General features: G+C 40.5%; 1 protein-coding gene across 1 annotated transcript; it reads right to left on the bottom strand.

Moving 5' to 3' along the window:
• Positions 1 to 6,296: 6,296 nt before the first annotated feature.
• LOC113238477 (vacuolar protein sorting-associated protein 13D-like) lies at positions 6,297 to 15,737 on the bottom strand. The gene is made up of 8 exons (XM_026475301.1): positions 15,428 to 15,737; positions 15,195 to 15,357; positions 13,401 to 13,583; positions 8,718 to 8,892; positions 8,510 to 8,641; positions 8,261 to 8,432; positions 7,927 to 8,193; positions 6,297 to 7,862 (listed from the first exon to the last, which is right to left on the bottom strand). Exons 1-8 carry the CDS (start codon positions 15,631 to 15,633, stop codon positions 7,652 to 7,654), a joined length of 1,509 nt encoding a protein of 502 aa, XP_026331086.1. The 5' UTR covers positions 15,634 to 15,737; the 3' UTR covers positions 6,297 to 7,651.
• Positions 15,738 to 15,765: the final 28 nt, after the last annotated feature.

Raw genomic sequence — 15,765 nt, 5'->3', positions numbered from 1 at the left:
TTGTTCCGAATTCGGCACAAACTTTGAAACATGATATATTCAAGATTTTAATGTTATTACGTACGTTTTTTTCCATAGAAATGTTGAGGATCCATTACTCTACGTTGACACACACTTAATTCTTGTGAAATGTTATACAAATCACACAAAATCTTTTTACCAATTTCTTAAAACTTACCAACGTGCAAAATGGCGACATTGACTGTTTTATCGACAGAGCATGGTTTTTAAACAGTACAAAATATGCGCCATCTATTGATTTATAGATTAAATAGATTGTAGACAACATTACAAGTGCAAAACATATTACAGAGATGGTGTTCCTAGTCCCCTGCAAAGAGTTAAAGTTAGTGTGACAAATTCGTCACCGTATGCGGTAAAGGGTGTATCAAGTAAATATTTGGCAGTGCAACACTTGTAATCTTTATTACTAGATTTAGTAATTTGTGTGTACTAATTATTGTTTATAAATGGTTACGGTACATTAATAATCACATTTTTTCCATTTTTTGACGATGTACGACAGCGCAAGTACTTACACAGGCGGCGTATCGCTTAACATCAAAGTAAAAATACTGTGGTAGAGTTGTCGTCATAGGGAAAATGTCCAGGCGTAGGCGGCGGCGCTAGCCCATGTATTATATAACGCTCAGCTGCAATCAATACCCTGGCGGAATCTAGAAGGCACGCGATCAAAATGGAATGATTAGAGTATACTTTCCCCAGTGATCGGAAATGATATTGAGAAGCAAGAGCCTTGTTTCCTTCGCTTGCACCTCGAGCGATGTCAGGAAAGACGCGGCGCTCGGCGCCCCATCACACCCTACATACCCATACACCATAGGTACGACCTACCGTCGGTAGGTTCGATTCTCTGTAGAAATTGTTTTGGTACATTTTGGGGGCGATAGTGTCTACTTGAACTTTTGTATACATCTACTTATTTTATTTTACTATCCCAAGTGGTGAGCAAAATATATTTTTTCGTTAAATAAACCCAGAGTGAAGCAAAATATATTTTCGCATTATTATGGAGCGACTTCTTTGGGTTCTCCTGTAAAAATGGGTGTTCCGCAGGGCTCAATACTTGGACATGTCTTATTTCTCATTTATATTAATGATCTACCTACCATTCTTTGTTAGGGACCTTTGCGATATAGTATTGTTTGCTGACGACACATCCTTGATTTTTAAAACAGACAGACATGACGTTAACTGTGACAATATTAATGATATCCTTTCAAAGGTAGTTTATTGGTTTAATATTAATAATTTATTGCTCAATGCCAAGAAGACAGCGTGTTAAATTTGAAATACCAAATGTAAAGTCGACTAGCCCAATCATAGAAATAAATGTAGAAAAGTTAGACCTTGTTAATAAAGCTGTCTTTTTGGGAGTAACCCTTTTTTCCTATATCTATGGAGTGACCTTAGATAGTAAACTCCAATGGTTTCCACATATATCTTCCTTGGTCAGTAGATTACGCTCTACTGTATGCGCAGTCCGTAGAATACGTGAACTTACCGATGTTGCTACTGCTAGCCTAGTTTACGGGATTCTCATGTGGGGTGAAGCCACAACAATATTTGTTGAAAGATTTGTGAAAAGTTTAAGGAGACTGGTATCATGACGTGGCATCACTGTACATTTACTCAAATATTTTATATGCCCGTAAGAATATACATAAATTCGTTAAGAAAGAAGATATCCAAGAAGTTAACCTTAGAACTAAGTCCAAAATCAAGGTACCACGTTTTCGTTTAACTAAGGTAAACGATTCTTTTATGGAGCACGGAGTATATATTTAGATTACCATTTCTTAAGTTTAAAACTTACATTAAAAGTATTTTAATTGAAAAGTCATATTACAAAATTGTAGACTACGTGTTATATAAAGATGTACGGAGGGACAACGTGATTCTAGCTTCCACACAAATATGATTCAAAATGTATTCTATAGCATTTGAGTTTACTTGAGAAGAGCAATCCCCAGAGTTTCTTGCACGTTCTTCTCAGAGAGGTCAGCGTAGTGAACGAGCAGTAGCCTAAAAAATGGCGTTTTGAAATGTAAAAAATTTACCTATGGAATAAACGAGCATTTGACTTTGACTTATATTTTTATTTTCATTTATAAGTGTAAAAACTGTAGATATATATTGTAAGTCTTTAATTCTGAGATTGAAAAAAAAAGCATTTATTACATTAGATTGTCGTAGTTATCTATACAATATTATGTATAAATAAATAAATAAATCTCTTTATTGTTCATTAGTAGAACGTATTTAACAGCAAGTGCTTATTCTGCTGTTGTGGCTTGTCTCTTTATTATTATTTAAAATAATGTATCTAATAACAGGAGCTTGTCCTGCTCCTGCTGCAGTGGCTCGTAGTGGTTTATATTCTCAATGGTAGCTCGTTTCCGGCGAAAAAGTAGATATTTGAAAACTACTGATTTCTGGCTGCCACTGGATTAATTAATTTAAAAAAATGTAATAATAAGCCTTTACCCACATAAGATCATTATCTATACGATTAATAGGCATTCTAAGGGGTGGAGTCCTGGTGACCTGAAATACAGACTTGAAATACGTCTAGTTTAGGCACCAGTCTCCCACAATATAATTCTTTCTTTTTCTTTTTTTATGTATAGTGCTTGTGATTATGCTCAATGTACCGATATTGTGGTGAGAAAATAAACAAACTTATTATTAAACTAATTATTATTACATTACAGGTAAATGCACTTGGCTGCTTTTTGTACTTTCCCAAGCATGGTTTCTGGCATGATTGAGATATATTATGTATAGGCTTTGGCAACATTACTTCGGTAAATTTTACGGTAAACAAAAATTCCGTGCTTTTATTACCTTCGTAAGCGTATCAAATATTGACCACGATTGTCAAATAAAATCGCACAATAAAATAATCCTAACTCTTTTGGACGATGTTGCCGACTTACTTTCCCTCATCTTACAACGAAATTATTAGGCTATATAAACTTAAAACTTTACTAGAAAAAGCTTATTTTTCTCGCATTCGCTTATTTAAATATAAAATAAAACTTATTTTATTTTTTTATTTATAACAGTCAAGATGTAGAGTTGGAATACTGACGCATTTGATTTTTGAACGCAGTAAAATGTCGTATGAATAGTACCGCCAGTGTGCGGCGCTGACCACTGCCCCCCCGCAACCCATCCCCGCGCGACGGATCGTTCGTATCGTCACTGTTGCACTGTTCTAGGGTGGTTCTAGGTGGCACGGTGCGGCGCACCAGCTTTCATCAAGGTTGTTATAATTTGAGAATGGTAATGGTTTTCATAAACATATTTCTGTAATAAATTAGTTATGGCGTTGATGAGGTCAAAAAGGTACTATTTGTAACTAAAGAGCTATCTACAGAGCAAAGCTTTTTATTCACTTAAAGAATACTTTTTAGAAAATAGTGCTTAAAAACGAATTATCAAGTTTATAATTTGTAAAGTATGTCAAATAGACAGACATAAATATATAGATATAATTATTATGTGAACAAAATATGCGTGATTTATGGAACTATGTTTTTTCTGATAATCATTGCCATGGATTTGCATTGGCCGTCGCCACAGTTTCAAATGTTAGAGGCAAATCACTTGTAGCAGCTTCCGTACTAAACCCCCTTGTCTTGTCAGTTTCCATCGCGTCACCTATTGAAGCAATTTTTTTGTGATACCAAGGGACGGGACGAACAGTCGTGCTCGTTTGCCTGGCAGTAAGCAATCAGAGCAGTTCATAGAGTTTTACTGCCCAATATCGATGACTGCCAAACAGACAAGGGGACTAAGGGGGCATTGACACCAGTTTCCATGATTGACTTCCCGCATTCGTAAATGCTCATCCCAACCGTGACTTCCCGATATCGTTCACTCCCATTTTCAATGAATTACCTACGCAACTTATTCACTTCGCCAGTACTGAGATTTATGAATAACCAATTAAATCTGACTTTTCAAATACCGAAAAAAGACACGTATGACTAATGTCACATGTTCATGAACACCGAAAACCCCTCTGAACATTTGAAACCAGACTATGAAAGGCGTCTAACAAATAAAACTGTTGCTAGACATAAGAACTCTGAGAGGCCAACCAGTCAAATGGTACCATCTCATATGTGACATTTGACTTTCAAACACAAAGACTTCTTTCCTGTCTTCATGGTCAAATAAGAGTACTCTACTACAAACCTAAATTGTCTTCTTACAATTTTACTATCTATGACATGATTGGGTTACGTGTAGGATGGGAGTGTAGTAAAGCGAGCTGTTAGTGAGGTCGCTAGTTGTCTCTAGGTACAAATTTTATTAAAGATTTTTCCGAAAATAAAAATGTGCGTTAATTCAGATTATGATCAGATAAATGTGCATAGAAACAAGTCTGTGTTCGCCATGTTCCTAATTGAGTAACACTAATTCTGGGTGTGACACAGTCTGTATACTCTACAATTGAAAGAGTTGGGGAACGAGGTTAAGGTTGAGGATATACACTCTGCCAAAATATTCTACACTATAGCTTAGTCGATGATTGTATGACTCTGGTTGTTCACAAGGAAACAAGGGCCCGTAAGAGCGTTGGCGCACTTCGTCCGATTCATATCAGTTCGAATCCGATAATGGCGGTCCGAAATGTCACAGGGATAATTTTTTCTCTAGGTGTACAAGTGATATTCGTATTTTCTCGGATTAGAATCGGACTTTGTGCACAAGCGACATCCGAAGTGGGTCCGAGTTCTCAAGACTTCTGTAGTCTTGGATTCGGAACGAATACGAATCGGATGCAGTGCGCAAACGCGCTTACGCTTACGCTAGTGCACTAAAATGCGTATTTTGAGCCGATTGCCAATTCCAATGATACATTTGAAAGTTTCATTAATCTGTGCAAGATAGTCCGAATCTTCTTAATTTTGTAAGTACCTAGGTAAATGGATTGATCTCATGAAAAAATATACTAAGAAATTATAAATATATTACTATTAAGGTGAATTGGATAAATACTTAGATACTCTAAGAGTAACATACCTATTAGAATATTATCATAATAAATGTTCTTAGTTACTATTTACATTAATTTAAAAAAATTAAATTATAAATGATTGAGAGTTTAAGTAAGTACCTATATTTTTAACGTTTGATACAGCATTTGATTTTAATAGTATATTTCTGTTTGCAAAACTGTTGATTTCCGATTAATTTTAGTTATAAATGAATACACAAAAATTAAAATTAAGGCTGTTTTGGTTTGTTTCCTATTTTGTACTTTTTACTTTTAATATGCTATTTAACTTTAGATCCAAAAGACATTTACTAAACACATTACCAAGTTATATGATATAAACAATTTTTATGTGCGTTATTTTTTTAATATAAAACTTGCAATCGATATAAAATTGTTGTTTTCCGATTCATCAGTTTGAAATACATCAAATAGTTTGATACGTATTCCCTAAAACATCGGCGGATATTATAATACGTCATGTATTATACAATAATGGTCTATCCACACTTATCCGGGACGTGGACGGCCCCTGCTCCGTCAGGGACTCAAAGAAATATCGTTGCGTATATTTTGTATGAACTCGTTCACACATGTCCGTGCCCGGGCCGGGGCCGGGACGGGTCGGCAGTTCATACAAACCAGCACGCCGCGGCCACGGCCCTGATGGGTGTTGATAGTCCTTTAAACTCTGCTCAATAACGTTGTATTATAACATACGTCACATTAGAGCCCGTGGAACAAAGACGCATGTGACTTTTTACAAAATCTAGATATATTAGGGACTTTTTTGTACGTCATTTTGTAAAAGTCCATACACAGTAATATGTCCAAATTTGAAACTAAAAAATATGACATAAAACCTCATTAAAAACTTTAAAGTGCTCTACTGTAAAGTTGTTGAATTTCAGAACCGTCTTTGTGCTACGAATGCGACGATTCAATGTAGAAACTAACTTATCGATGAAGATATAAATTGTATAAATACACAACAGTCGTCACACGCACAATTGCAAAAAATTAAGAAAATTATATTCCGATTTCTAGATTTCCACTGTAAAAAAAATATTATTTTTACTTGCGTTGAGGTAATTCCAACTCCAATTATTTTGGTCATCTCAACCATTCAGCTCACCAGGACTTCGAAGTTTGTATACAAACTACAAACGCATTTTATAAATTTATTGAATAAAACCATGTAGCTAATAAAAAACATTTTATTGCTTTCACCATAACAAGTTGAAACAAGTCAGAGTGTGCGACAAACCAACGGCCTCCATATTATATAATAAATAAATAAATAAGCTCTAAGGAAAACACAACAATTCACCTGAAACAAGGTCGGTTAACTATACTTTTGGTAAGAGCGCAAACACGTTCAATTACGTACAGAACGAGTATCAATCGACAAACTAAAATTGCACATATATCTACATACACATTTCATCATAATTGGTACATTCCCGGTGTCCAAATCAATTATGCGCAATTAATTCAAAAGTTTGAATGTTGTAGTGTTAACTAAGTTCTATGCAACGAAGCGGAATCTGACAAAACAATTATTTCTGTTCCTAGCGAGTATTCGATTAGATTAGGTTTGCAATTTGCCTCTACTTTATGGATAAGCATTCGTCATTTGCCAGGTGACCGTTTTATTGTTAAGCATTTAAACCTGTCGATATTTTTAGATTAGGCTTTGATCTTATAGGCGCATAATTAAATCGAAAAACCCAAATAGCCTTTACATGATGATCGAGCTATATCACAGCCCGAGATATTTGTTCGATGCCCCCTCTCACTCGTTCGCGTACACAAAATATACTCTGTCCTTACACAAAATATTAATCACAGTTTCCTGAAAACGTGATTACTTACTATACCTTATCAGCGATGTACATTGGTTGTTTCACTTGCGATGTGTTAGAAATTTCAAAAAGTAGTTGGTAGAGGCTGTCGGGATCCTATTCGACTCTCAAATATTAGAACTACATCAATTGGTGTTGTCAAAAGAAGGAATGGTTTGTAAAATTCGGCAAAATGGCGTGGAAAAAGATTTTTTCCATTCGTCATATAAAGAGACGGAATTCACAAGTCATTTTTGGAAAACTGGCAAAAAAAATTAAAAAATCAATCGTGCCAGCAGTCATATGTCCCATTTGTCTGGTTGGCACCAATACAGCAAAATTCTACTTGATATGAAAAACGATATATTAGTTTATTTTGTTAGTTTTCCAAAAGTGTTAGTTTTTTTGGAATTCCTCGTTTTGCATTACGTTTACGGTAATCCACGTTTCAAAGCGATCGATCACATATAGATTGCTTTATGTCGCGAGTCCTAGGTTAAGTTAAACCCAAACCCGACAAGTACCCGCACAACCTCGTCGTCGTCGGTCACATCGAGTAGGGCCAATCGTATTCCGAATACTTAGTCACATTTCGAACTTCAAAACGACTCTCATTTTTTTCATTTCTCATTTTAGAACGATTTTTTACGGTCGGCCGCGGTGGAGCACTAAACGTGACCAGAAATTCGCCACTGGTCAGGAATTGTACAAATGTCCAGCTCCGGCGGCCCGAGCCTCGCGAACGTCCTTCTCCGTCGACGGACCGCCCTCCGCGTCACAGGTCGGAGTGCGGCAGCAGCGTGTGCACGCGCTCGCGGTACAGCTGGCGCGCGTAGGCGGCGTGCTTGGCCACCCAGGCCGCCAGCTCGGCGCTGTCGCACTGCACGCGCGGGCGCCGCAGCGCCTCGGCCGCGCCGCCGCCGCGCACGCGCAGCTCCACGAAGTGCGCGCCGTCGGCCGCCACGGCCGCGCACGACACCAGGTTGCTGCGGACACGGGCTCGTCGCACTCGCGGCCCGCGGCGGCGGGGCGGGCGGGGGCGGGACCTACCTGAGGTGCGTCTCCATCACCACGTGCGGCGTCTGGTTCTTGCAGGTGAAGATGCGCAGGTAGGTGGCCGACAGCAGCGCGCGGATGTCGTGCGGCGTGTCGCGGATGAGGCGGTAGGCGAGGAACTGCTCGGAGTAGTCGTTGCCGTTGAGCGCGTGCAGCAGCGCGGCGCCGGCGGCCTGCGCGGCGCAGAAGCGCGGCAGCAGCCCGCCCGGCCCGCAGCAGCAGCGCGGCGGCCGCACGCGCGCCGGCACCCACTTGTCGGACCTGCGGGGCGCCGCGTCAGCTCCGGGGGCCCTCGCCGCCTCCCTGCCGCCCTCCCTCCGGCGCGCACCTGCGGCTGGTGTCCCGGAGCGCCGAGGCGGTCTCGGCCGCCAGGTCCAGCACGCCGATCACGGGCTTGGTGACGGTGCCCACCAGACCCTTGCCCACACCCGCCAGGAAGCCGGGCACGCCCTCCTGCGTCGCGCCCTCGTAGCTGTGCTTCACGAGGGACGTCATTCCGCCTGCGCGCGAACGCCGTTGGCGAGGGGTTAAGCCGAGGAACGACCGCGTTTTTAAGTCGAGCGAAGTGGATACGAACCGAGTATGCCGAGGCCGAGCCCGCGGAAGCCGGCGGCGATGTGGGAGCCGGTGGCCGCGCTCCGGATGCGCCTGCGCGTCTCCTCGTGCGCCTCGTCCGTCACCACGCGCTCCAGCCCGTCGCCCAGCGTCTCTGCGACGGCACGCGCGGTTACTTTGGTGACCGTTCAAAACCGATGGCGATGCTAACCGGCGCTTCCGATGCGCACCTGAAACCTTGGCCGCCGAGTTGGAGATGCCGTGCGTGACGTTCTTCAGCAGCGCGGTCACGTTGCCCTCGAACAAGAACCCCGACACGCCCTCGGACACGTCCGCCACGAAGCCCAAAGGGTTGCCCAGGAAATCCACGGAGCCCAGGATTTTTGCCGCTTGCCATTTAAGCTCCTGCACCGTACGTTACAAGTCATTTCATTTTCGTTACAAGTTCATAAGTGAGTCACTTTAAACGCAAACTTTCAAGCGAATCGTAACTAATCAGAAACTTTTGGTTTCGTGCACCCGGCCGAGCTGTGATTTGTGACACTCGATTCTCGCTCGACGACTCGACGATGATTTTATTGAAATAACATTATATTTACACAGGTGAATTAAAATATTTTTCAAAAATGCTCTTTATTTTGCTCCCTACGACGATATTCGACATTTAAACTGAATTTTCCTATACAATACCTCCTCATTATTGTGATATTATTCAATTGAAATAAAAGCTAAAATTTGCATTTCATTTCAATTTAAATCGTTTGAACAACTTTAAACCGGTTTTAATTACAATAAAAGGTATTCCCACATAACGCCACTTCCGATTGTTTTAGGTCAAGGCTGTTACCGCATTTCTGTCAGAAGCAGAAAACAGAATTATTTCTCAGTTTCAAAAAAGTGTTAGATATTATTATGATAATATATAACGGCGATATGAAGAGATGTCTGACAGGTCCAACCTATGAAATTGTTTTAGCGCAGTTGCCACGCAGAGGTCTCGGGCTCCATTATGGGCATAGGCAATGCACTTGACGCGCAAACCTAAAAGAAGTGATGTGCTGCGGAACAGATTCCAAACGTCGAATGAATATAACATAATTTATGTTTATGTTTAAACTAACACTAGCTTAAGTACTTTTTATTAACAAATATTATGGATCATGTTGTCTGAGAATAAAATTATTATTATTACTATTATTATTATAATTTAAGACCATTGCCCACTTGCGGTTTTTTTGTTAATGGTAACTTGTCTTACTTTTTAAAGAAAATATTCTAATATAAAAAATGAGTATTTTTATTGCACAATTTTATAATACAAAACTTCTTTGGGTTCTCCAGTAAAAATGGGTGTTCCGCAGGGCCCAATACTTGGACCTTTCTTATTTCTGATTTATATTAATGATCTACCGTTCTTTATTAAGGACCATTGCGAAATAGTATTGTTTGCTGATGACACATCCTTGATTTTTAAAACAGACAGACATGACATGACTATGACCATATTAATGATACCCTCTCTAAGGTAGTTTCTTGGTTTAATGCTAACAATTTATTGCTTAATACCAAGAAGACAAAATGTGTTAAATTTGAATTACCTAACGTAAAATCGTCTAGTCCAAGCATAGAAATAAACGGAGAAAATTAGACCTTGTTAATAAAGCAGTCTTCTTGAGAGTGACCTTAGATAGTAAACTTCAATGGTTTCCACATATATTTTCCCTGGCCAGCAGATTAAGCTCCGCTTCATATGCAGTCCGCAGAATACGTGAGCTTACCGATGTTAGTACTGCTAGACTAACTAAACTATGCTTCCATAGTAATATATAATGTCCTACGGGATTCTCATGTGGGGTAAAGCGGCAGATATTCAAACCATATTTGTATTGCAAAAACGAGCGATTCGTTCTGTGTAGCGTCTAGGCTCTCTGGTTTCTCTCAGAGAAAAGTTTAAGGAGACTGGTATTATGACTGTGGCATCACAGTACATTTACTCAAATATTTTATATGCCCGTAAAAATACATATAATTTCAATAAGAAAGAAGATATCCTTAGAGCTAAGTTCAAACTCATGGTACCACGATTTCGTTTAACCAAGGTAAATAACTCTTTTATGGGGAACTGTATACGTTTTTACAATAACATTCCGAAGCATATATTAAGTTTATCATTTCCTAAGTTTAAAAACTACATTAAAAATATTTTGATCGAAAAGTCATATTATAAAATTGAAGACTACGCGTTAGACAAAGATGTATGGAAAGACGACACGGCTCCAGAGTCCACACAGATTTGATTGAAAGTGTATTCCATAGCATTTAAGTTTATTTTGAAAAGAGCAATCCCTAGAGTTTCTTGCTCGTTCTTCTCAGGGAGGTCAGCGTAGTGAACGAGGAGTAGCTTAAATGTGACGTTTTCAAGTGTAAATTTAATTTACCTATGGAATAAATAATAATAATAATAATAATTTTATGCTCAGACAACGTGATCCATAATATTTGTTAATAAAAAGTACTTAAGCTAGTGTTAGTTTAAACAAAAATTAAAATAAAAATAAAGACAATACTATTATAATAATAATAATTAAATAATAATTTGTTTAATAGGCGGGATCTATAATGATCTTTGACTTCGACTTTGAGAAATCAAGACTAACATTTGTAAACGGGAATAAACGCGTTTACATACGAATAGGTATTTTTCACACCTGCCTAGTTTCCTGACATTTCGGCCAGGTTGCACTAGCCGTGGTCAGCGACTGACTGGTGATGCAGTGTTTACATCTCCATCTCAGCGGTGGAATCTTCATCCACCCGCATAACATTTTTTTTTCGCATAACACACAACACTAACGGTGTCCCTATTCTGTATCACAGCCATATTCTGGTACGCAGTCGATCGCGAATATTGAGTTTTTGCAAACAACAGATATGAATATGCTGCAGATAATTTGAAACCCGATTGAAATTACTAGGATGTTTTTTTATTTCAATCTTTTCTCGTACAACTCTTGAATAAAAGTGACGATCGGTGGAGAGAACATCGTACGATGGAACTCAATCCAGTGATATGTACTATTTTCCAGTAAATGTTCTGCAATCGCTGACTTATTACATTGGCGATTTTTTAAGGCTACGATATGTTCTTCGAGCCTTTCAATGACAGTTCTCTTTGTCTGGCCTATGTAGCAACTACCGCAACTGCAATCAATTTTGTAGACGCCAGGCGATATTCTGTAATCGTTGAGACTCGCTATTCGATATACGTTGGGCGGTTCAGCCGACGGTATCGATTTTGTCGACAAATGCTATTCTGTACAGTACTTTAACCGATCGTAACGACAATTCGGTTCAATACGTACGTTAAGTTTCGTTAAGATTCGAGATCTTTTATCGGCTATTCGAGGGAACCCTGTTTACGTCGGTATTCTTAACGACGCGCTTTCTTCTTACATTTCACTGTTAGATATTTGTGTTTTGATCGCATTAAGTGGAAAAAATTCACGTTTTGCCTTAAGATAGGCCAAAACGTTTCGTAATTGAAAGGGACTTGTTCTTGGCTGTGTCTTGTAATCACTTGTTTATGTCGTGATGTCGCGATTATAGAGGTTAAGGTGAGTGACGTTTCCCTAGTAAATTCTCATCTCATCAGATATTTATCTTAGTGGATGGAAAAAAATAATGTAAATATTTACAGAACTCCAATTTGCTTACTTGTCGTGATATATTATTTCATCCGCCATTTTGCTGCAGTATTCAGAAAAAATAGACAAACAGTACATTTTTCTTGAATGTGCCAAACTTTGCACAAACTAAATAACCATAGTTAAGAGTGTTTATAAATAACTATTAGAACGCTCGATCGTGATTGGTCGAGAAACATAGCCTCCCGTCGGGATGTTCCCATCTCGTCTTTTTTTCGTTAATGAACCGCTGACGTCACATCGCTGTCGGTACGCGTCGGTTGCAGTAACGATTTTCGTTATCGTGGATTTACAGTTCGGTAAGTTGTCGATACGGCAACCGACGACTTTCGCTATCAGAGCCATATCGAATCATAACGATAGCGATTATAGAACACCGCTCCAGGCGTTAGAAACGGTAAGAGGTCCTTCGGAGTACCCACCATATTGTTTACTTTTATGCTCGGAGTGTATATTGTCGATATGGAATATTGACGTAAAACGTCACCTAAACTAAACTTATCTTGTCCGTCACTCCTTTAACATGTGGGCTGGATGTCTATTCACTTCCGGATGCCTATATCTTCTTTTTGACTCTTTCCGTCGTCGTTGCACTAGGTATCCATTTTTTCTAAGTCCCTCCTGAACATGATCTAGCTCCTGCTCCAGATGCATTGCAAGTGGTGTGGATGGTGATGCGACGTTCCCGTTTCGAAATGTTAGTACAATCCAACGCGAAAGTTTAAAAGTACAAAAATTAAGTACCTGGCTGTCAAAGAGTAAAGTGTTGAACGTATCGTATATTTCAGTTAATTTACTTTACTTCTGTATTGAGCAATTTACTTTTTTTACCGGCTCACCATAGGACCTGGCAGAATCATCAGCGTCGTAGTTCGCCTGAACTGCAGCATAATGCTGAGTTGGGCCCTCTTTGCTGACACAGTAGACTCTCTCAACTCCAGGCCATGCCCGCAAACCTAGACTAGCCTTTATCTTTATCATTACCATTATATCCATATCGTAAGTTTGTTTGTAATGTACTGTGGTTCAGCAAACAAACGAGTTGGTAGTAGTAGGTAGTAACTATCTATCTATCTACTGTGCATACGTGCTATATCGGTCTCCACATTCAAAATTATTTTCAGAACAACTTAAAATTCCGTAATCAATAGCGGGGTAACTTAAATACTAGAGCCGAAAGAGGTTGATTATCGAAGAAGAGATACTGACTTCCTTGAAGTGCTTGAGCAGCTGTCGCGCGAGGCAGGCGGGCGTCTCGAAGGGGTGCGCTCGCACGAAGGGCTCCAGCTCTACGGCTGCGTCTTCAAAACGGATCAATGTCAGCCCCAGGCGCCGCTTCAACGTCGCCAGGTCGCTCTCCAGCTTGTTCGCCGTGCACATCGAAAGCCGGATCTATCATGTTATCATAATGTTGGGTATTTTTCCGAAAAATTTCAAAGTGTCAATTTTTCCGAAAAAATGTGTGAAAAATTGGAAAAATATAACTCGAACACTCATATTATGGTCTATGTTTAGATATATTTTTTGAAGTTTTATTTAACGTGAATCATAAAATAAAATTGTATAACTAAAAGTAAATTAGGAAAACGAGATTTAAAATTATTGGACGACAGCGAAAAATGAATCATAGGTAAAAAAATCTTTAAAAGTACTCCATCATTTTCGATACTAAAGTATATTCAATAGGTGTCAATTGTGAAATGTGGAAAAATATTCGGAAAAATATTCATTTTTTCCACGACCCAACACTATTTAATCATCTTCAAGCGCAAGTTCTAAAGTATCAAAAGGTAAACGCTTAACAGCCGACATCAATAGGCGTAACAAAAAATTAAGTAATTGCAACGTCACAAAAGTCTGACTTTTTTTTCGACACCATTGCGCGATGACAGGTTAGTTTTTCTTTTTATGACTTTTTGCGGTCAACATTGGCGCCAAGACTTATTTAACTTCATTTAAAAAAAACAAGGAAACCTTTTTGTACGATAAGAAATTTAAGATAACGGATTTAGGAAAAAAAATCGAATCGATAGAGGAATTTGTTAAGTAAATGTATACAACAGAGAACAAAAGGAAGAAAAAATATAATAATATATTAAAGATAACGGAACTACCTACATTTTTATATTATTATCTACAATAAATTACAGAAATACTTATAAATACGTGGATCATTAGATGACAAGAGTACCGGAAAGGACTTAGGTAGAGGTATACATGCTTGGACAAGGTTTTGAAAAAGTGAGGAATAATCATATTTGGGGCAGTTTGAAAATATGTGATTCAAATTTCCAACTTGACCACTATTAACAATATTCAATTTCGCAAGTTGTGCAGAAGTACAAACAAGATCCTACCGTCTACGAATCTAAATAAATGTTGTCGACCTATTATTATATTTAAGTGACGAAAACCACGGCTTTACAGGAACAGAAGGTTTATTTATTTATAGTACTCATTATCGGGATGAAGAAGTCGTGCGCCTGGTGGTAAGCGACACGCCTGCCCATAGCAGTCGCAGTGCCACTCACAAGCCTTCATATCATAGAAGTTTCATCGCAAAGATCTGAGGGCACTGCCACAGCGCCCGTCGCCCTGAGGCATAAGTTGACAAGACCCATGTGCCTGTAATTTCACCAGCACCCTTATCTTTCAAAACCAGAACGCAGTGATGCGAGCATTACTGCTTTGCGGCTACGCAATAGGCAAGGTGGCAGCGCTTTTTTAGACGGACTCTTTTACAGGAGTTCTACTGTTACTAGGTTGAATATAATGAATATAAGTTTCAAATTATCCTTTTACCGACGATCGACCGACATAGTAAAAACTTGCCTAATTACGAGGACTGCAGAGTAATTGCAGGAAATATTAAACAAATTGTAGTTAACAAATCACAAATAAGTCGAATTATTAATTGCAATTTAAATTGATTCGAAAGTAAGCAACGAAATCCGCCGAATCGAAGGTTTCCGCGCTTTTCTCGACAGGCGAATGGTGCGGTACCTGGCTGGGAATGACCTTGATGAGCGCGAAGTAGCAGCGGGTGGCGTTGAGCGAGGTCAGCTCGTCGAGGACGCGGCGCGCCTCGAACTCCGCCTCGTCGGGCTGCTCGGGGGCGCCCTCCTCCTCGCTCGGCCACGCCCACGCGTACAGCTTCAGGATCAGCCTGCGGGAAGGGGCCGGTGAGGCCGGTGCGCCTGGGGCGGGGCGGGGCGGGGCGGGGCGGGGGGACGCACCTCTCCTCCAGGCGCACGGCCAAGGGGCGCAGCGCGACGATGAGGTGGCGGAAGAAGTGGGCGTTGTAGCGCCGGGCCGGCGCGCGCATCAGCTCGGCGGCGGCGTGCAGCGCCGGCAGCGGCGGCGCGCCCGGGCCCGCGCGGTCCGGCAGGCAGTACAGCAGCACGGGGCTCGGGGTGCCCAGCAGCTGGTTGTCCCACTGCATCTGCTGCACGACGAGCGTGAGGCGCGCGGCGCGCGGGCCGGCCGCCAGCTCCAGCTGCAGGTGCGCGAACCGCGCGTGCACCAGCTCCGCGGGCGGCGCGCGCCCCACCAGCGACACGCCCAGCCCCGCCCA

Source organism: Hyposmocoma kahamanoa, unplaced genomic scaffold, assembly GCF_003589595.1.
Source record: "Hyposmocoma kahamanoa isolate Upper Pololo Valley unplaced genomic scaffold, ASM358959v1 96099, whole genome shotgun sequence".
In the NCBI taxonomy this organism is placed as follows: Eukaryota; Metazoa; Arthropoda; class Insecta; order Lepidoptera; family Cosmopterigidae; genus Hyposmocoma; species Hyposmocoma kahamanoa.
Note: the sequence above shows the minus strand (reverse complement) of the source record. Positions and strands in the feature narration are given on the sequence as shown.